We start from the raw sequence: 20823 nt of genomic DNA, 5'->3' as shown, positions 1-20823 counted from the left end.
CGCTGACCGTTGAGTGACAAACAAGCATGCACGTGTTTTGGCGTTGCTTCAGGATCCTGGACAGTCTACAATCGAAGAGTCTGGACGTTTGCATGTCCTAAACAAAGTGCCTTGTCGGATACTGTCTTAAACACCCTGGCAGCCCAATGTGACCTCTAACATCTGAACATGATTTCCAGCTATGCAGATCTTGACATCCTCGCGACCCCACATGTCAATTCAAAGTTTGACTCTACAAGGCTTGAAACTGTTTCCGCCCTGCAGGACAAGTACCGTGGCTAGCGGAGCGTCGGACAACTGCGGGACGAAGAGGGTCTTGACACACGGGCCCTCCAATGATGGCATTTACGCACGAGGACGACTTGAAAGAAGCGCCGGGACGGCCACAGCGAATTACCCTTTCCTGAGATCAATGCGAAACGAGCAACCTTGGCAGGCAATTAAGGCATGTTCATACCGCGACGTCATAAGGTGTTGACTAAGATGAGAGCCCTCAAAGCTTAGCAGGTGAGCTACCTCCCCACTGGACGCACAGTAGCCCTGTCGACCCACAGCGGTAAGCAACCAAGTTTTTCGAACACCACCAATGAAATTATGCGCAAAAGATTGAGTTTTTGTCCCCAACCTCAGGCGCCTGTTCTGGAACTTGAAAAAGCATCACGCCCGGATCTTGCGGATAGTCGCAATCCGAGAGGCCCGACGGCTTCAAGTCGGTCTTCCATGATGCGCGTGGAGTGAGAACGCCCCAAGATGCGGTCACTCACACAACCCACGACCAAGACGCCCCGGACGATGCGTGGAAAGCTGTCATACGCAGTGACTTAATCGATCCACGAAGAGCTAGCCAGATATAGCGTCATTACCAACATTGTTCCATTCCTGGTTGGTAAGGCCCATGGAATGCGCATTAGAGAATGTTGTTTTGTCAGCAGTCAGCTTGTGACTTTAGGTAAGTTGCTCGCTCTGGACGATCATCATGGTATATGTATTCTTTCCGGGGATTTGATCTTGCCGATTTGTGAGTGTTCGCGTGGCCATTCACGAACCCCACGCGAAGTTTGAGAGGTCGTGTGGGGTATTCACAATCTTCAGCCGTGTATTCTAACGAGCTCCTGTACTCTGAGGAGCCTCTTCTGCGATGACAGGACGGTATCGGATGCTTGAAGATCAGCACAACTATTACGCGCATGGAAAACATAGTGAGACATTGCTGCACTCGGAATTTGCAGGGTTTGCAGTACCGATCTCGTTGAGACAAGGTGAGCACCGTGGGCGTACGAGCCGCAGCAGCATCCACAGTGCATATCCAATATAAGACACTAGCCATACCATTCCCATACGTTGGCAAGATCGGTGCGCTCTAGAGTTTCCCACAACATCTCGCTGTTGTGTAGTTCTCCGGAAGCGGCCGCTCCGGACCAAAGTGTCTTTTGGGCGGGCTCAGCAGCCATGGAGAAGGGTAAACTGCAAATAATGGATGCCGTGTAGATCATGGTAGTGAGGCGGCATGCTTCTTAGACCCAATCCCCGGAGTCCGGATGACGTGGAATAGAAGCTGGAAGGAGATTCGTTAATTGATCGCGTAATCCAGCCACTGTTGCATTGTAGTCGGCATCAGCAGAATATGAAAAGGCAGGACGTATTTCGTCGGTGTCGCTGGGAACTTCGAGTATGGTGTTGTGCGATAGGAATAGGACAGTTAAGTCGCGCATATCTCGTAGTAGACCGTGTATGGAAGGTGAGCAAGGCTCGTCTTTAAGGTTAGTCACAAAGTTGGGTCTTGGGCAAAACAGTGGCGATTCTGGTATAGCAACGTCGTCGTCGGGTCGGCTATACTTTCCCATTTGCCAGGACATGAAGGCTGGCAACGGGTCCGCCTCATAGACAAGACCGCATTGGAAGCAACACCTTTCCGAAATATTAGTATACATCCTGCTATCCGCCAGGGGTAAACTCACGATGCAGAAACCTCTGCGATTATCGCTTTACTGAGCTTGTCGAAGCCACCGCAGAGAGTAATCATTTTTGCGATGCCAGATACATGCCACTAAAGTATTCTCTCATTGCAAATCCATATCTCACCAGCCAACAAGTGCAGTATGATCACAATGGTCGACGCGGCGTTATCCTTGTTGGGATGCCGAAATCGCTCCTTGAGCATGTCTATGATCTCCTTTCCAACGAGCGCAGTTGTGATGCTCTCGCCTGAAGGTTTGGCGTGCATGCCGAGCCAGTTACATGCCAGGAATACTGTGCTAAGTAGGATATGTGTTCTGAAACACATCACTTGTGTACCAATTGATGGAGAACACCTAGAAAATCACTGGCGTTCTTTTGTTATGCTCACCTAGACCTTAAGAAATTAGCCAACATCCTCCGGATAGCCTTACCGAAGCCAACGAGCAACTGCCAGATTGTCGCCCCATAGCTTGGTTTACCGATCTGATCCTGCCCCGCTATTGATAGAGATTCATTCTCTGCTGACCACTCAGTTGGATCCAAGGATCTACGCGTGTCGACATCAGCCGGCCGGATCGTCTCGTCGCTGTCAAACGACTCAGCCACCCTATATCAATCACCAAACATGTAATCGCAAGGCAGAACCGCCCCTAAGCGTTCATTAGTCTTGTTTTGTACTTCTTCTGACCGAATCCAACACACCTCGACTTCTCAGCTCCGCTCGAGCCCTATGCCGAGCCTTGTTCCACCGCGCTTCGTCGATCAAGGGCGGTGCATCAAACAGGGTTCGTGGAAGCGAATTCGGACTGAAGGGCATAGGCAAGAGCCGCCGCACGTGCTTCAGAGCTTCTGATGCTCTTTCGCCTTTGTAGAACATTCGGCGCTTCACTTCTGGCGCGATGAAGCGACCATCTGGCAGGTTGTACAGTAGACGATATTGCTCTTCGGGCGTGTAAGAGTCGATGTAGTCAACAAAATGCTCTGCGATGTAGCTGGGGATATTCATGGCGGTACGGATAATGGCTCGAGTACTATTGTTGAGGAAACCGCATACTTGCTCAGAGTCGAAAGTAGAATTCTTCGACTCCGCACGATGTAGATAAAGAAGTTGGGCTGTCACTCTTGCTGGGTCTCCTGACTGCACCAAACGGCTTTCTAGCAAACCATGCGTTGTGACGAACGAGATACATACGTTATTACTATCGCCAATGAAAAAAAAAGTTTAAATAGTACGGTATGACGAACGTTCACGGCCTCGTGCTTCGCCACCACACTGCTTCACACCGATAACCACAACAGAGAAGAGGCTTACCAACATTCCACAAACGACTCGCGCATCGATGAAACTATCTGCGCTTGTCACCTCTTACTCTTTCAACCTCCTCAGCGCAACTCAATCTCTTTCTTATGAATCTCCTCCCCAACATAACACTATCCAACCCTCAGAATCTCTCTTACGCGCTTGTGCTTCGCCTGGATTTCTACAGGCCGTTCTACTAATTCGCATCCTCCTTCGTGCGCATCAACCGGACTAATGTTATCAGTGAGAATTGCTCTAACCCTGACTATCTTATCTTCTGGCTTTGTACTCGCTGAAACCCCCTCTTGCGCCTCTATGCAAACATACGTCTTCCATCGAGTCTCTGCGTCTACGTACTTAATGATGCCGGGCGAGGAGACAAAGCAGTTGTCGATATAGGTCACGGCCTGGTTGAAGAGGGTGGAGAGTGAAGGAGGAGGTGGCAGTGGGATACAGATAGCGTGTGTGTGGTGTAAGGCATCTAATTTGATTTGTCGCTTTGGTGTTTCGCTTCGTCTGACTCTCGATGGGTCGTCGAACAGTGTGAGGGCCTGTGGGCGTGGAAGTGGTGGTAGAGCCCAGGGTACGCGTTCGTGCCATATGCCTTTATCACTTTCTTCCCTCATCTTTCCTTCTGACTGGAGATACCGTACACTAGATTCGCTACTTGGTAATAGCCTGCGATCGCTGGTATGAGTATCGATGATGTCTCTCGGTGGTGCAATTGCAGCGTGGGAAGATGAAACAGCAGCACCATTGTTTCCTATCCTCCCAATCACGCGCCTATTACTGTTCGCCATAGGAGCCTGTGCAAAGAGTACATCTATCATGGGCTGAACACCTTGATCGATACCTGGTGGTGCTTCTGGCGGTGATTGATTGGAACCAGTCATAGTTGAATTGCACAATACCCATATGAAACCACATTCTGGTAAGTAAGAGACATTTGAAAGAAGTGCAATGCCGTATTGTAGGAAATGCTCCGAGTAGTGGGTGCCATACAAGTGAAACGAAGTTACATGTCAAGAACCAAGGAAGTAAATTTCGAGGAGTGAAACGCGCAAGCAGGGAACCCAGAAGGGTAATATGGAAGAATAGTGTGAACGAGAAGAAGTGAATAGCGAGTGAATTGATGGGCTTTAGCGGTATCTACATTCAGCCTTGAACAATGAATGATTCCTCCCGAAGCGTCATGATATCCAACATGGAGCCAAAAAAGACACCACATGGTACTACAACGCTGGCGCGTAGTGATACGTACTCATGGCAGATACTGTTTGGCCGTGTTCTCCTAGCCTATGGTGATGGAGGAGTGATTGGTTATATGGTTGGAGGGTCCTTTAGGTGTTTTTCGGATAGTTGGGTAGCTGCTTCAAGATCAGAATCGATGTCATAGCTCGTTCAGATCTTGTGTCCTGGTTTCTCCCAAGTGCTAGTGTTTGAAGACGCGAGTAGTGCCGAGAGGTAGCGTGTCCCGTGGTCATGATGAAGGTGTACGACATGAGTTATTCCCTTATCTGGCCACATACTCCATCTGTTGAAAGATGAGCTACTGCCTGGGAGGGATAGAAAAGGCAAGGTCGCTCTTTCCCAGGAAACCCTTTACGTCATACACTAGACTACATTGAGCGTAGCCTATTAACGGGCACCACTCTATCCATCAATGGCTAGGTACTTCAGCTGAACAACACCGGTATAGCATCGTGCAGATCTCCTGTCTCTCGCAAAGACTAGCAATGTCTGCTTTCCAATTCAGGGATCAGCATGTACGCAACCGAAAGCTACGTACACAAGACGAAGGCCCACCTGTGCCACCAAAGTCTTTCGAGCTCGAGAACACGGCGAAATCATTCAGACGCATGGCCGTACCCAGTCCGCTAAATTTGCAAAGACACTCGAAACCTCTCCCACTACTGCCGCGTTCGCCAGTAACGAATGGAGCCAGTGAAGGGTTACAGTCGAAGCCGTTGCCATTACCGCCCAAGAGCGTCACACTCCGATCAACCCTTGCTTGGGTGGCAGCACTGTTTGTGTGGTTTCTACTGATCGTGGTGCTACTACCTGTGATCACGGAAAAAGATGCAATGCCTGGTTTCAACAGGTGGCTCCGTACGTTGCTATGACTAGAGCTATGGGGCTAAAATGGGCGTGTGGAAACTTCTAAAACCTGGACCAGTATAATTCATCACTCATAGCAACACGCATTCAGAGAGTATATGGCCGAACGCTCGATATTCAGACTATGAAGAAGGCCTACAGCTTCGACTCAGCTTTTGTGGCGTCTACTAGGCTCTTCCTCCCACCGAAACCGAACAGATATGCGGCAACCTTTCGCATCTGGATCTCTTCACTACCCTCGGTAATCCTGTACCGACGATGATGTCTCCAAATGTGCTCGAACGGGTAATGTCTCGAGTATCCATTACCGCCGTGGACCTGGATCGCGCGGTCTGCCGCCTGTGTACACAACCTGTTCGCGTAGTAGTTACACATGGACACCTTATCGCCAATCCTCTTCTCGATCTCATTGTGCGGCATAGAGTCCATCTCCAGTGCAGTCTTCCGTATCAGCTGTCGCAGCATCTCGCATTGGGTCGCAAGTTCTACGAGTGGGAACTGAATACCCTGATTGTGCGAGAGCGGGGTGCCGAAAGGCGCGCGATCGTTGGCGTATTCGACCGACTGCTGCACACAGTATACGGCTGCGCCGAGCGATGAAGCAGCTTGTCGGATGCGGTTCTCGTGAACAAAGGCTTGCGCGACGCCGAGGCCGTTGTGGATGGGGCCCAACGCAGCGGTCTCGGGTACCCAGACATCCTTGATGGAGACGGTCGCGTGGTCGGTGGGCATGTTGAGCGTCCTGCGCAGCGTTAGCAAGCAATCTCCCGCGCTGTAAGGCCAATCACCTACCACTCATACGACTCGGCTTTGAGGCCCGGAGTGTCGACCGGTACGACAAAGCACGATATGCCCTTTATTTCGCCATCCTTTCCTGACGTTCTCGCAAAGACCGAGCAATGGGTAGCATGGTGCATGCCGGTCTGCCACCGTTTGTATCCGTTCAGCAACCAGCCCTTCACACCGTTCCTTATCTCCGGTCGCCCCTTTGTCGCCATATGTGTCGCGTCTGAGCCATGACCGGGCTCTGTCAAACCGAACGTCATTCTGAACTTGCCCTCTAGCCGCAGTGGTATAAACTCCTTCTTCTGTTGCTCGTTGCCAAAGTTCATGAGCATAATGACATCGGGAAAGTTTCCGACCATGGAATGCTCCGTCTGCAAGTCATTGAACAGACCCAGTCCCTTCGCCGCGAGATGCTCTCGAATGACGGCCATCCAGAGGTTGCTCCCTCGTCCATCGGCACTGTTCTGTCCACCGTATTGCTTCGGTAGGGATAGCCTGTAGAAGCCAGCTTCATCGGCCAGTCTCCTTGACTCTGCCAGTAGCTCTTCCCATTCCTTGCGTGGCAGGCCGCCATTGTCCCAATCGGTTCGAGCGTGCTCGCGGCGGTGGTCGAAGAAGCGATTGTTGTCGTCTTTGTGTTGAAGCGGCGTGATCTTCTCATCGATAAACTTGTCAAGATCGGCGAGATATTGTTTCAGATCATCTGGAATCGAGAAGTTCATCGCGTGCGCCAGCGACATCGTAATAGTTCCGTCAAAGGGTACGGTGGGTGGAAGTTAGGAGTATTGCCGTTGACGCGCTTTCAGCGTTCTGGATATCTCACGATTGCGAGAGGCAACATAAAAGCTTGCGGTATAAGGATAGGCTTCGGGACGCGCATCTTGATGACTCGCTTGCTCTCAGTCGTTGAGTTGCGCTGCTTGGAGACTCACTCTGCGGGGAAGGAAGCACAGGCCAGGCGGAGTTAAACCTCGGCCTTCGCGAGCGCGCATCAGCCTTCCATGGCACGACATCTTCAGCCTGAATCATATACTCGCGCGCGATGGTTTTTGCTACACATCTGCAAACTCGCCAAACACAGCCAGTCCCTCTGAAAATACCTGCCACCGGCCTGCGATCGTCTACCACGCGTCATTCAAGATTCCAAACGAGAGAAGAGGGAGCTATGTCCTGTCAACCATTAGACATCATGATTTCTGTACGTACACCATTACCAAGGTGGAGACTTCCTCTACTGGTGCCTTAGTAGCGTGATGCGCCATGGGTTAAGTCTCGTGCATGAAGACTCTCGTTCTTTGTGAGTGGTATTTAATCGATATCATGTACCCTGAAGATATATGCTATCGTACGATTTATAAATATCTTCATGAGACTTACACCAAACATCTCCCAGATGCTCTTTGATGTCGTACTTTCACCCTTGCTTTAATCTAGCCAAGCTTCACTAATCACCGATTCGCTACACAACATGTGCTTCGGTATCGTTTCCGATATATATGACTTTTTCACTCTTTCTACTTTGTCCTACTCAAGTCAACATCAAATACTTCCATAGCATCGTCAGTACTGGTGTAAGGATTATAATTCGCAACGCAACCTGTTATTCAGGCGGCTGGGCTCTCCATCGACCCTTCTCAATCGAAGTTGGTAGAGGAACCCACACAAACCCGGGTAAAGAGGTGAAAGCCACTGCCACGGCTTCCGCAGAGTCTACGAGCCAGAACGGATCATCCAATGCATGTCATACCATCAGCAGATTTTCGCCGCTCGTTCTACGGAAATGCCTTGTTGCACATCTTCCGTAAGGCATCTACGGAGTTTCTATCGTCATTGTCATTATCTGCAGAGGAAGGAATAGAGCGGCAGAAAGCCTACCTCGCCTTCACGACTGAATTCTGTAATAATAAAGACCGGATAGACAGGGACGGTGCGATGCGTCAGATCCGATTCATTACTCAGGACTGACACCAGCTCGAAACAGCTTTTCCGCCTTGTCGACACTTACACTTTACGAAAACCCTTGTACCATCGCCTCTTCACGCCATTCTGCTCCGCCATAAGTTCCTCCTTAGCTCTAACACGTTCGTAATCCTCCAACCATACTGTCGCAAACGACTCAGCCGACGAATTATCCTGGCATCCTATCGTCTCCACACCTCCCTTCCCGGTATCCGTGTTCTGCACATTAGGGTATTTCAAAATTCTCGCCTGTGGCTCCTCCAAAGTCCTCTCGCTTGGCGCTTGCTGCGTTTGCTGCACTCCAGCTACATTTTCCAACTCTTGCCCTGCTTCAACTTCACTCCAATCCAAATCCGCCGGTACAGCGCTCCTCCGCTGGAACCCAGTCTTATTGGGCAACGGAGAAGGCAGGTCCTGAAACGGATGAAGGCCTGCGACAGCTTTTGAGAATCTCTCGATCTCGTCTTCTTGGACGTTATCGTCACTGCTATATACACTACTCCTATCGTATTTCCCAGTTGGGTTGACAGGGTCGGCCATCAGGCAGGTAGCTGCCAATTTCTTCGATTCTAGTGATCCTGGCTCAGCGATGAACTCGGAAGCGTGGCGTTTCTGATCGTGCGAAGTAATTCTATGAACTGGGTGGCTCTCTGAATCGCTAATCTTCCGCGACGGTGCACGCGGTGCATGGCGATGGTCTTCGCCGGGATGCTTGTTCTCTAGGCTATCACCTTCAAGCATTGCGAGGGCTTTTGCTTGCTCTTCAGCACGCAACTTGAGTACGTGGTCAAGTGTGGGTGTGCGTTTGTGTTTCGTCCGATTAGTTGGCTGGTTCTTGGAAGAAACTTTGAGAGGCGATGATGCCTCGACGACTGGGGATGGAAATTTGGGCCATTGATGGTTTGTGGGGTTGCTAGAGGCAACTGCGCTCACCTTCGGTATCTTTGGTGATATTGGAAACTCAAACTTTGACCTGAACGTGGTGGGGGTTGTAGAAGGATGATACCTGCCAGAAAATCTGGGTGAAGGCATTGGTTCGCCCCCAGGCACTAGTGATAGTGGCTTCTCGACATTCAACTCGTCACGCCGTGTGGTTGCGGTTTGGATAGCGTTCGTTGCTTCCCTGCGCGTTTCTAAGTTAGCATTTTTCGCACCCATAGCAACACGGGCGCTATCCTTTTCCAGACTTCCTAAGTCCGCACTGTTCCTCGCATCTGCTGCATCAAAGTACGGAGTGAAATCCCTCCTGTTATCCTTATTTTGTCTGAAAGCGGGCTCAGGTTCATCAACTGATTCTCGATAATTCCCATAGAATGCCTGGTGTTTACCATACGGTTCATCACCAACAATGTCGAGATAAGGATTGTTGAACGCACTTTGGGGCGCGATTTGGAGTTGACTACCTTGCTGTTGACTCGAAGTACTACGTAATTCTCCACTGACGGCTTTCGCATACAACCGTGCTGAATATCGAGGCCCTGTACTAGGAATTTCGTGGATCGCACCGTTGGAGTCGTCCCAGTATGGAGTACTCTGCGTATCGTGGCGAAAGGGATCGCTGGTTCGCTGTGAATTCCGAATCGACGAGTGTTGACCCTCATTACGACTTTGAAGCGTTCGTGGAGCAGGCCTTGCACTTGATGCCGGATCTTGACCTCGTCCTCGTGGGTGGCGGTGTCTTGGTCCCCGTGGTGGGTTCCAGTTCGCGTTTGGCTGTGTCATTTGTTGGCCCAGTTAATTCCTCGAAAGTGGGAGAGTCGAAGGGAGTAAATTTAGCTGTTCTACAATAGGTAAGGTTTTTGATCTTTTAGCTTGCAAAAAACGGGTTTCGAGTGTAGTCTGCGAAGGAGGAACGTGCTTTTTGGGAGGCAGACTGCCATAGCGAACGTAAGTACTACGCGCAAGTGAATGTACGCCTTTTGTAATGGTGTCCTGGTGATTTGACTCTTCGTTAAGGCTTGAAGTTAACCTTACGCGCAACCATTCAAGCAGAAAGACATAACAACACTGTGTAGAAACTCAGTGCAAGGAGATTATGCATGAAGCGACATCTTGAATAAATGAATGCTCTCCTTTGCTGCCATCATCTTGATGTGATGCCATTGAATACTGTTGGAATGTCTCGGTCGAGCTCTTCGAAGCTTCCGATCAAGTCATTATCATACTGTACCATTTCGAAGTCCTGATCGAAGGTCTGCTCCTCGTTATCTGGTTTCTTTGATCTAGTGGATGATATGTATGAAATCACGAATCCTTCACTTGTCTTGTCGCGCATCCCAGCTGGGATCTGTATCACCTTCATCAATTCGCTCGTTGATAAAAGCACGGCCGTATGTATCAATACCTTGACGATGATCCTGTGCGCAGTGTATTCTGCCGTCGCTATCGCTTCGCGACGCTAGTGTAGGTTTCAAGCCAGAAGTGATGTCTTCCATATCCGCGAATCCAGATTGACAAAGCCCTGGTGTTGCTGAACGAGATGAAACGTGCGAAGGTCGACGTGGTCGGAGATGCAGTTTTCAAGTATGTGAAGTGCGGTATCGCTGGCGGTCTTGGTGCAACAACGACCTGGCACGACAACACGACGACGCCGACGCAGCCAAGGCGTTTGCCTGACAACTTATCAGAAAGAATCGTACGTGACAATTGGCATAGGTAGCGCGTGCTCCTTGAGTGATGCAGTGTTGATGTGATGGTCTGTCAGTGTCAAGCATACAGGTTTGTCATCATACACAGTTGTGATCTCGCGAATCATGAACATGTTTGCTTCAAACAGCACGTTGAAAGAACAAAAGAGAGTCTAAACAAAACCCTGGCACAAGACCTGCCGAAGTATTGGAGGGTATTGGCTGCGCGGGGTTCAGTTTGAACCAGTATCGCGCAATGAGAGCGTAAGGGGCAAGCAAAATATTTGCTCCGGAGCGAAGCTGATCTTTTGATGGCGAGACTTCCATGCATGGATAGGTGGAGACGGACAAATTACAGGAGAAGTGGATGGTGTGGCGTATATTATGTCTTGGCAAACAGATCGGCGTAACTCCATCCCGATCGCCGTACTCTTTACCGTCTATTCTATTGCGCAACCACGCGGTCAAAGGGAAGGATCTGACAGTATGTATTGTGCGTTGATACTGCTAAATATGGCCCGTGCCCGTGGTGTTTTTTCCTTCGACCTTGAGTGCAAGCACCGGTTGAGTTTCCCCGCATAGCCCGTCCTACCCGTTCTGTTCATGCATGGGCCCTTTGCCAGTTTCATGAGAATGAGTTCGCGTGGCTGAAGGCGCTAACTCCAAGGGTGGCGCTCGCTACCCGAATTCGTTCTTATCTGATGTTTCATCTTCTTTGTGTCTCCGCTCTTCCCACCCCCGACTCATCGGTCGCGACCCAACGCATCCTCGCGTCGCACTAAAATGTCCAGCGAATGCCAGATCTGGTATTGAAAAGCGTGTTGATGCACACACTGTCCGGCTTGGCGCATGCGTGGCGTAGCAGGATGCTTGAAACATCACTCCGCTGCCAGACGGGCACTAGCATCGAAACATCCACGATATTGGTTCATGCCATCACGCTTTTGGAAAGATGGCCGTTGCGGGAAGGATACGCGCCCATGCCTTCAATTTTGCAGAACACGAACCAGGCACGCACCTATGGGTAGGTATATAGGATCAGGGCTGCTCACGATGTTGATTATTGCTATTCGCTACACTCATTCACTCATTCTCTCTTATCGACTACCTTTCGAATATCCTCTCATTTTCTCTCGTTGAACACATTGAGCGGAATCTTCGGCTGGTCTGAGTTAACGTTCTTTATCTTCTCGCACATACTACAAGACCTCACCCTTTCAGCCCTTGCCTATCAACTTTATAACATGCGTTTCGAAATCGTTGCACTTCTGGCGGCAGCTGCCACCTCTTCCGCTCAGTCGGTCGTCGGCACAGCCTACGGTTACGGTGCCGGTGCGACTGGTGGAGGAAAGGCCGCCGCTGTCACCCCGACCTCAAACGAGGAACTCGAGAAGTACCTCGCCGATGACACCGAGCGCGTTATTGTGCTCAATAAGGTGTTTGACTTCACCGGCAAGACCGCAACCGGTGCTGGTTGCGACAAGACCACCTGCTCAGCCAAGAGCGGCGGTGGACAGTACTACTTGGGCGACCTCTCCTGCGGTGGTTCGGATATGACAGCCGTCAGCTCTATCACCTACGACGCAGCTGGTGAGACCGCGCTCAAGATTGGATCCAACAAATCTATCCTTGGTGTTGGCGGAAAGGGTGTGATCAAGGGCAAGGGTGTCTCCATCGCCAAAGACGCCAGCAACGTCATCATCCAGGGTGTCGAGTTCACCAACATCAACCCTGGCATCGTCTGGGGAGGTGACGCTGTCGACATGCAGGGAGGAAACACCAAGATCTGGGTCGACCACTGCAAGTTCTCGCTCGTCGGACGCATGTTCGTCGTCAGCCACTACGACGGTTCTGAGGCCACACTGTCCAACAACGAATTCGACGGTGTCACTGACACCTCGGCTACCTGCAACGGCAACCACTACTGGACAATGATGATGATTGGAAAGACCGAGAAGTTCACTCTCGACAAGAACTACTTCCACGATGTTTCTGGTCGCGCCCCCAAGCTCGGTCAGGATGGTGTCAGTAGCACTTTCCACGCTATCAACAACTACTTTGAGAACATGAAGGGTCACGCTTTCGATGCCTACGATGGTGTCAGCGCCCTTGTCGAGGGTAACGCGTTCGTCGCCGTTGACCAGCCCAACACCGAGCACGCTGCCGGCGTCAAGACCTTCGTAAGCAAGGGTGGCAATGCCTGCTCTTCTGTCTTTGGTCGTGCTTGCCTCGAGAACAGCGTCGACTCTTCCAGCGGCAAATTGTCCCCCGGTTCCTCTTCTGGCTTCATTGCTCAGCTTGGAAAGATTGACGTTCCTGAGGTTCTTGAGGCCAGCAAGGTTGCCGCTTACGTCAAGGCTAACGCTGGTCCCGCCAACCTTGGTGCTTCATCCGCATCTGCTCCTGTTAAGGTTGTTGACACTAAGCCTTCAACTCCCACCTCTAAGGCCGCTAGTAAGCCAGCTGCTACCACCAAGGCCGCTGCCGCGCCAAAGCCTACCGCTACTGCCGGATCTAACTCTTCCGCCGGGGCTGCTAAGCTCTACGCTCAATGTGGCGGTCAAGGCTTCACTGGCCCCACCAAGTGCGAGGCCCCGGCTACCTGCGTCAAGAGCAATGACTGGTACTCCCAGTGCATCAACAGCTCTTCCAAGTTCCGCCGCGCTTTCGGCCGCTACTTCTAAGCTCGGGAAGTGTTGAAGATGCGGAGGTCTCGCAAGTCAGAAGAGGGTGTGTGATGGATAATGTCAGGTCTAAGAAAGACTGTTCTTCTGTAAATAATTTCATCTCGATATTTTCGATATATTTGTCATTCAAACGATGCGTCACATTCATGGTGCGTTCAAATACCTGCTTCCTGTGCAATAATGTGTGGTTAGTTGCCTGCCGTCATCAATTGACAGCACGCGCGCCTCGTGCTCATCTGAGCGACGGTCTACTCTGTCCCTCAACTAACGAAACTCAATATCAATCCTCAACGCCATGCTATGCAATATATGCCCCATAATAACGAATACACCTATGCGCCTTCAATCATGCTTCGCTACTCTGCTGGACAATGAAGGACTCGTTACTCATGGCGACATCAACTTCCACAAAAGCCGAACGCTTAGATCTTGCTGTGATTGCCGGAAACGATGTTGCAATCGCCGTAGGATTGCTCTTCGGATCTACTATCGAATCTACCTGGCGTACTGATCTGGTTCTGCGTCCTTCCAAGTGTCGCTGATCGCCGGCTTTGCGGTCTCGGGGACGATGCGCAGAACGGCAAACTTGCGCGCTGGAGTCTCCAGATCCGCTTCCTGTTGCACCTCTCCCAAGTTCTTTATCGACTGGTCGTTCTTAGAGCGCTCCAACGGAGACTTGCTAGGGCTGTCTCTTGGTTCCCTAGACTTTTGTTTTCGACGATCGTTTTCCTTGTCGCTCATTCTCTTTATCCATTTTGTGTTGAAAGATGGTCGATATTGCTCGTTCAGTTTCGGATCGCGCACACGCGCCTCAAGACCCGGATACTCTTTCAGCATAGCCAACATATCCGCGTTATTGCTCAACGTCTCTCTACCCGGGCTATCCGTTTGGGATTCACATATACGTTGACCGACCACTTTGATCGCCGCGTAGACATACCGGCTTTCTTTGCTCAGGCAATTCCAGAGCGTCTCTAACTCTACGGCGAAGATTGGACGAACGAAATGGTTTTCGGCGATGTAATGATCGACTCGTAGCGCATCTTTGTGAAGTTCGAAGAGTTCCATGGTTTGAGCCAAAGAGCAGGCGACAAAAGTATTCTTCGGAATGCGGATCTGCTTCATCGACCCCATGGTCTGGTACTGGCAGGCTCTGAACATCCAAGCTATTAGAGCTTTCATAGCAGCCTGACTAGAAACTCCTCGAGGCAGGTTCATCTCCTGACAAACTGGCGCGCCTCTCCAATTCTCATCGTCCTCGCGGTGTATGGTGCGGATAAACCTATTGACCACTCTACGACCAAGGAAGAGGACAAGCATCTTCTTTGGAACCTGGTAAGCGAGAACGACTCCAGTATCTTGCTCCACTATGTCTACTACTAGCCCATTAAGCGCGTTGAGTTTCCGCTCAGGCTGAAGGTAAGGCAGCAAACTCTGTAGAGTATGTAGATGGCGGACATCTTCAGGGTTTGAGTATGGGCGCGGCATAGCTGAGAACGAAGCCCAACCTGCCCAGCCGAGCGTATTCGAAGCTCCATGCGGAGGGCTACCTGTGTAGCCTGACTTTTCATCACCGTCGCTGGACTGGTAGCTTCGGTTGACTGATTCACTATCCACGCCGCCTTTGGATGCTGCTATGGACGGGTGGTAAGAGGGGCCATAGTAATGCTGTGTTTCTGGGGCGCCAGGTGCGGGGTAGGCCATGCCACGGCGTGCAAGGAAGGCTCCTACGACGTCTCCTTGCTGTTCATACGCATCTGCTACCAGAGGGCCACATGTGGACATCTCTGCAGCAGGGTATGGAGTTGATGCCGTAACAGCGCCGTTTGAATCATAATGGTAGAATGTCGTCATGTCAGGTAATTTCCCTCGTTCAATGTCCTTCGATGTATGCAGTGGCTGACTGTCGAAGCACAAGGTTGAAGTTGCAGAGTCGAAAGAGCTTTTGCGACTTGAGGTGAGTCTAAATGTTGAGCTCACCGCGGAATGAGTTGAACTACCTTGTTCGTGACTGTTGGGAGAAGCGGGTTGCTGGTGGGGAATTCGAGTTATGTAGTCTATAGCGAGAGGGTTCATTGTAGCGCGGAAGCGAGAGCGCTACTATGAAATACAAATAATTGTCACAGCGCGGCTGTTACGTTGTGAAACGGTGTTGTTGTTGTTGCAGAAGAGGTGGTGTGAAAGAGTGAGGGATAGTCGCTACTGCGAGTTGTTGATGCACGGGCCCGTGCGCATACCTAATTCGGCTGTAACTGCCGGAACTAAAGTGAAACACCACGCCAAGAAGTCATCACGTGTACTGTGTAAAGTCTTGAAGAGGGCTGTACATACATCTTCATGCAACATATTTGCGTCATGTTTCTTTAAAATCACGACTCCGTGCGATATCAGGGCAAATCTATGCGATGGTCCTTGTCTATCAGGCGACATGGGACGATAAGATTCTATTGCCGGCTATATTCATCGGTAACAACTCTATAAGACTGCAACAGAGCAGTACCTTATGAACTTTCAATAAGCTCCAAAATTGGATATAAATCTAAGAGATCGCGAGATTCCACCATCAAAAGCACGTCATACGCTTCCATGCGTCTCGTTTTCGCTTCTCTTTCCCCGGTCGCGCATCATCCCTAATGAATGTCACGTAATCGCTAGCTAAATAGCCTTCCTCAAGATTCCCTAGGCCATATTGCCGACCACTTGACGAAAAAAACCGGTCTTCTGCCAGTCAACCCGCCCTTGACGTCGCGCGGCGAGTGATGAGTGGCGAGCTGTTGCTCCGAGCCATTGGCCAGACGATCCGCGAGGCAGACTATCAGACTTCCCACTGGCTCCATCGAGGGCTGACAGCGTAGCGGACTGGTTTATCGAGCGATTTGGAGCAGGTGGGCTAGAGCGATTGAGATGTAGCTCAGATGGTACGTCCAAGAGCGATAACGCACGTGGCCTAGGCGTTACTGGTTGGAAACTGTCCTCGACACTATCTGAACCTTGCATGCCTTCCTGTAGTGTGCAGCGGCATTCATCAGTTTCGTGGGCGAACTCCTCCGTCAGTTCTTCCGAATCAGTCGAAGCAAGCGATGTCGTCGACCAGAGGCTACCGCGCATATGTTGCGAGGGAACGGCCTCGAAGCTGATTACACGAATGTGTCCACGGGTGGGTACCGTAAGCTGATTGCTAGGTTCCTCGACGTCCTCTTCCTCGAAATGGTACTGATCAGAGTTCTCTCTCGCACTAGCAGCATCGTGCTCTGCCAGAACCCGCTGCATGTATGTTCGAGACTCATCCAAACTAGTATCACGCCGAATGTTGTCTTGTGCAACTCTTGCTTCAGCTGCGCTTCCGCGACGACGTTCTTCAGCCCCTTCTTGAGTCTCAAAGCGGCGGGCAGCCGTGTAGCAGCTAGGTGTGTCTTGGTTATAGCCTAGATCCTCCTTCAAATCTGGAGTTGTGAGGCTCCTCGAGAAGGATACTGTAGAGGTTCTCTCGAAGTTCTGCGCACTTTCTCGACGCAAACCTCGGATGTTAGGCTTTGAATGCGACACATGGTGGGTTTGCGTGCCCATCAGGTTGGTATCAAACTTGTGTTCATCTTCGCTATACGTGCACGATGAATCTGAACCAATGAACAAGTTCGCGCTTTGCCTTGACGATGAGTTCATCTTTGTAGATGGAGATGATGGCACTCGTGAAAAGCAGGCTTATTGCAGCGCGAGTGCGGCAAGTGCGACCACGCTGAGGTTGACAAGTGGTTGAATTGGGTAGATTGTGTGCGTTTGCTTTGCAAATGGGCGAACGGGCTGGCGGTAAGCAGTGTTGATTGTTCGAGTGTTTGTTGAAGGTCAAGGCGAAAGGAAATAGTTCATTCAATCGTAGCAGAATCCAGTCGTTGTGCTCAGAAGCGTTTCCTGGGTCCCCTTCACACGTAACGTATTTTACGTAAATGAATTAGTGTGGGTGCATCGGAGCCCTTCCCTCTCGTGCATGCGTTCATCGCCTCACCGAATATCCTCGAAGACTTTAGCTTACCTGCGGTACACTTGGGCAAGGTGCAGGAGTAAGTCTTTGACCCAAATCACCACCTCGTCGCATATGGTGGGGAAGAGGCTGAGTGAGCCATTACACGTCTTAGCGATCTGGTTCGCCTTATCTCCACGTTCGCTAAAAGTGGTCGACACCACCGCAACTCGAAGTTACTCAATTGGCTTGATAAGATGTCGTCGATGAATCCAACTTCAAATCAGACTACCTCATCAACGGATCTGAACGACTGAGAAACCTACCAGGTCAATCTCGAGGATGTAAGCGATCGGCTTACTGGCATGAAGATCGGTATCAAGAAGAATGCCGTAGTAGATGATCTGGCGAACGCGTTAGCGTCAAAGTGGGAGCCAAATCGTACTCATGATCCGCATTCGAAGATTGAGACCGATATGCGAGGTACCTCGTGACCAGCAGAAGCAACAACAAAGCCGTACTTCACCTTCTGGTGGTGAGTCATCAGTAGAGATCCAAATCAGTCGTGTTCCTAAGACACTTTGATTCCAATCTTTTTTCTTTCCGTAATGCCTTGCTGGAGACAAAGCTCTGGCACAGTTCTATACGAAGAGTCAGACGAACATGAAGACGACATAGATGTAAGCGTTATCATGACGAACATAGCAGAAGCCCTGAAACCTTCAAAGTGATCAGGTATAGACTGCTAGAAAAAGTAGGGCTGACGTGTATAATGCTGTAACACCTATCTTAATGCTGGAAGCGACGGCGCGAGGTGTTTGGTGCTCGCAGTCATGATGCGGCCGGAAGAAAGGAAGGAGTGGCACTAGCAGTACGCTGAATCACGTGACGATGTAACGCGTCCCTTTCTTCGCATCTTCAAATACCAAGCCGCACAGTTACTGCGCTTCTCCTTCCTCAATCATCAAACCAGAGCCTCTAGAATTACAAAAAGCCATGCAGGCAGAGCCGCGCATCCCATCAGGCTTATATTTAGTATTCCTCTAGTGTTTACGTTTACCAAATAGAGCTGCCATCTACTAGTTGGTGATATATCGGCCCTCAGCTCAGCTTAGCCTACGTAGCTATCGACGACAATTTGTCCAGGCTGAAAGTACTAGTCATAAGAGCATCCATAGCTGGTCCCTCGACAGCCTGCTGTCTAGCACCTAGGGTGGTAAATGGGTTGGGGTTAGGTCGGGGTTAGGTTAGGTTTGGATTGACCTAAACAGGTAATGACTAGCTCTAACTTAGCCTAGTTACTACCTGTTTAGGTCAACCAGCCCTAACCCAACCCCGACCTAACCCCAACCCATTTACCACCCTACTAGCATCCACGTGTGGTACTTATGGACCTAGAAAAACAACAGTGAACGCTGAACGAAGCCATGCGTGTCTTAAGAAGCAAGCGCAAGGGTTTCGGATCTCAAGGTGCCTGCGACATCGTTCGTGCGGACAACGCAACTACCCGCACCCATTCGACTGTCCGCAATATGAACCAGCTCAGCGAAAAGCATAAGCGGACAGAAATTAAAGGAAGCGGGTCATTGTAAAGACGTGCGAGACTCTGTCGAGCCGCCTAATTATATCTATCTTGAGACCACCTTGCACGCATTAGATGTACGTACCCAAACCTACACGCATACCAATTGCTCATCTCCACGAAAACATGCTTGGGATTCACTTCGGCTTTTAGACAATCTTTCACACTACCCAAAATCTACCAGGCTTTCACTACCTTGTCCCCGACCGGAAGCATGTCGGAACCAACGGCGAACTTTACCCAACTTCTTGCTTTTTGTACCATCTTTAGCGGTCTTTTGGACCCAGATCGCCTTCGTGACCTCTTCGGTCTGCATATTCTCTTCTGTAGTTGACGAGATTCCGTCTTGAAGTATTATGCTCTGTGTGTTCATAGTCTGCAGCGGTGTTGGTAAAGGAGGCCGAGAGGTTTTAGAGACCATACGACTGACTTGAAGCGGCGATGGGCCGTGTAGTATCAAGTTCGGTGAAAGAGGCGGTCGTGATGCTTCTGATCTGCTCACAACTGGCATTGCATTGACCTCCTCGGAACCATGATTCTCGCTCATCGGCACTAGCTCCAGCGGAGTTTGCGCCTTTCCAATGTTGGCCTGTTCGACATCCTTCCATACCGGTATCGAACTCCGATCGTCGCTAAATCTCCAGTTTTCGTCCTTGCGTTGCGGTGGCGTGGATTCGTCACTGAATCTCCAACCAATAGTGTGCGGGGTGCTACTACTGCGGTGATGCAGCATTGGAGGCAGACCGGTGATATCGTGGTATTCGTTCATATCAAGAAGTACTGTTCCCTCTGTCTTTTGGATGTCATCGTCGCCGAATCCTGAATCGTCCTCACTTGATGAGTCCTCCTCCAGAAGAGTCGCCAGCTGTGCGTCATCATGTGCCGGAAGGCTTGTTCGCAGCATCGCCAGCCATTCGTTTCTTAACTCATCATAGGCACAACATAGCCTTCGCAACTTCGTGCTTGAATTCCCAAAAGAATACCGCTGATGCTACCGGCCAAAATGACGCCCTCGTTCCGAAGGAGCTTCTTCAGCGTACGTAGACCGGACCATAATTGCTTATCTGCACTTCCATGGTCAGGCGGCACATAGTTGTCGACGAAGAAAGCGCTCCACTGCTCATCATACAGCGGACTGAGACGTACCATGGCTTCGAACTCCAGGGGTGATGATGGGTCGCCGTAGGTCAGCAGCTCTCCATTGTCGGAGAATGTAGCACCTATCTGCTGCAGGCGGCCACGGAGTTGCAAAATATCCGAAAGCTCTTCCAGAATCGTTTTGCGGTGGGTTGTGTCAAATGTCTCGCGCACTGGATCACGATCCTCTTGCGCGCCGTAAATGCTCAAGAGGTTCTCCGTTGACGTATTGGTTGTCTTTTGAGGGGCGCTCGTAAGCAAGGCTAAGGCATCTTCGTGAGCTTGCATTGTGGGTTCCAGGGCAGAATGATTGTACCGAAGTCTGGGTGCTATACTACCTGAACTTGGACCAGTTGCTATGGTTCTGGTGGGAAGTTGTAGTGTTCATGGACTCTTTGCAGCTCGGAGGTTTTAGAGGGGCTATTTGAGAGCTCCGGTATATGGCTCTACAGCATGGGCTTCATTCACCAAACAGTACCACAGTGATTGCAATTGTAGAATGCGTGTCTGATGGACGATTTCACTTGCCCCTTACAATTGTAGTTGCGCGAGGCGCACTGGCACCCTAGGCACGCGTGACCCTTCCGCCCATGGAATGACAAAAGCATCAATTTCCACTCATCGCAGCCGCTTGCGCCTCTCACCCAAGGCCGCTTTCCACCACGAATCCGGCGGTCCCTGAGATATCTCGACAGAGTCCCGCCACTAAC

The 20823-nt window shown here is 50.6% G+C and overlaps 7 protein-coding genes across 7 annotated transcripts; 1 reads left to right on the top strand and 6 right to left on the bottom strand.

Moving 5' to 3' along the window:
- Positions 1–3390: 3390 nt before the first annotated feature.
- Positions 3391–4152, bottom strand: ALTATR162_LOCUS3554 (uncharacterized protein; the record flags this gene model as incomplete). Its single annotated transcript, XM_043311162.1, has 1 exon — positions 3391–4152. The coding sequence occupies one exon, from the start codon at positions 4150–4152 to the stop codon at positions 3391–3393; it is 762 nt and encodes a 253-aa protein (XP_043167097.1).
- A 1360-nt stretch (positions 4153–5512) lies between these two features.
- ALTATR162_LOCUS3553 (uncharacterized protein) lies at positions 5513–6903 on the bottom strand (the record flags this gene model as incomplete). The annotated part of the gene is made up of 2 exons (XM_043311161.1): positions 5513–6119; positions 6170–6903. The coding sequence occupies 2 exons, from the start codon at positions 6901–6903 to the stop codon at positions 5513–5515; spliced, it is 1341 nt and encodes a 446-aa protein (XP_043167096.1).
- A 1261-nt stretch (positions 6904–8164) lies between these two features.
- ALTATR162_LOCUS3552 (uncharacterized protein) lies at positions 8165–9844 on the bottom strand (the record flags this gene model as incomplete). The annotated part of the gene is made up of 1 exon (XM_043311160.1): positions 8165–9844. One exon carries the CDS (start codon positions 9842–9844, stop codon positions 8165–8167), a length of 1680 nt encoding a protein of 559 aa, XP_043167095.1.
- Positions 9845–11993: 2149 nt separating this feature from the next.
- Positions 11994–13433, top strand: ALTATR162_LOCUS3551 (uncharacterized protein; the record flags this gene model as incomplete). Its single annotated transcript, XM_043311159.1, has 1 exon — positions 11994–13433. One exon carries the CDS (start codon positions 11994–11996, stop codon positions 13431–13433), a length of 1440 nt encoding a protein of 479 aa, XP_043167094.1.
- Positions 13434–13931: 498 nt separating this feature from the next.
- On the bottom strand, positions 13932–15290 carry ALTATR162_LOCUS3550 (uncharacterized protein; the record flags this gene model as incomplete). The annotated part of the gene is made up of 1 exon (XM_043311158.1): positions 13932–15290. One exon carries the CDS (start codon positions 15288–15290, stop codon positions 13932–13934), a length of 1359 nt encoding a protein of 452 aa, XP_043167093.1.
- An 825-nt stretch (positions 15291–16115) lies between these two features.
- ALTATR162_LOCUS3549 (uncharacterized protein) lies at positions 16116–17099 on the bottom strand (the record flags this gene model as incomplete). Its single annotated transcript, XM_043311157.1, has 1 exon — positions 16116–17099. One exon carries the CDS (start codon positions 17097–17099, stop codon positions 16116–16118), a length of 984 nt encoding a protein of 327 aa, XP_043167092.1.
- Positions 17100–19142: 2043 nt separating this feature from the next.
- Positions 19143–20401, bottom strand: ALTATR162_LOCUS3548 (uncharacterized protein; the record flags this gene model as incomplete). Its single annotated transcript, XM_043311156.1, has 2 exons — positions 19143–19841; positions 19916–20401. The coding sequence occupies 2 exons, from the start codon at positions 20399–20401 to the stop codon at positions 19143–19145; spliced, it is 1185 nt and encodes a 394-aa protein (XP_043167091.1).
- Positions 20402–20823: the final 422 nt, after the last annotated feature.

Source organism: Alternaria atra (assembly GCF_907166805.1).
Source record: "Alternaria atra isolate CS162 genome assembly, contig: 22, whole genome shotgun sequence".
In the NCBI taxonomy this organism is placed as follows: domain Eukaryota; kingdom Fungi; phylum Ascomycota; class Dothideomycetes; order Pleosporales; family Pleosporaceae; genus Alternaria; species Alternaria atra.
The sequence above is the reverse complement of the archived record's forward strand: the minus strand, read 5'-3'. Positions and strand labels throughout refer to the sequence as shown.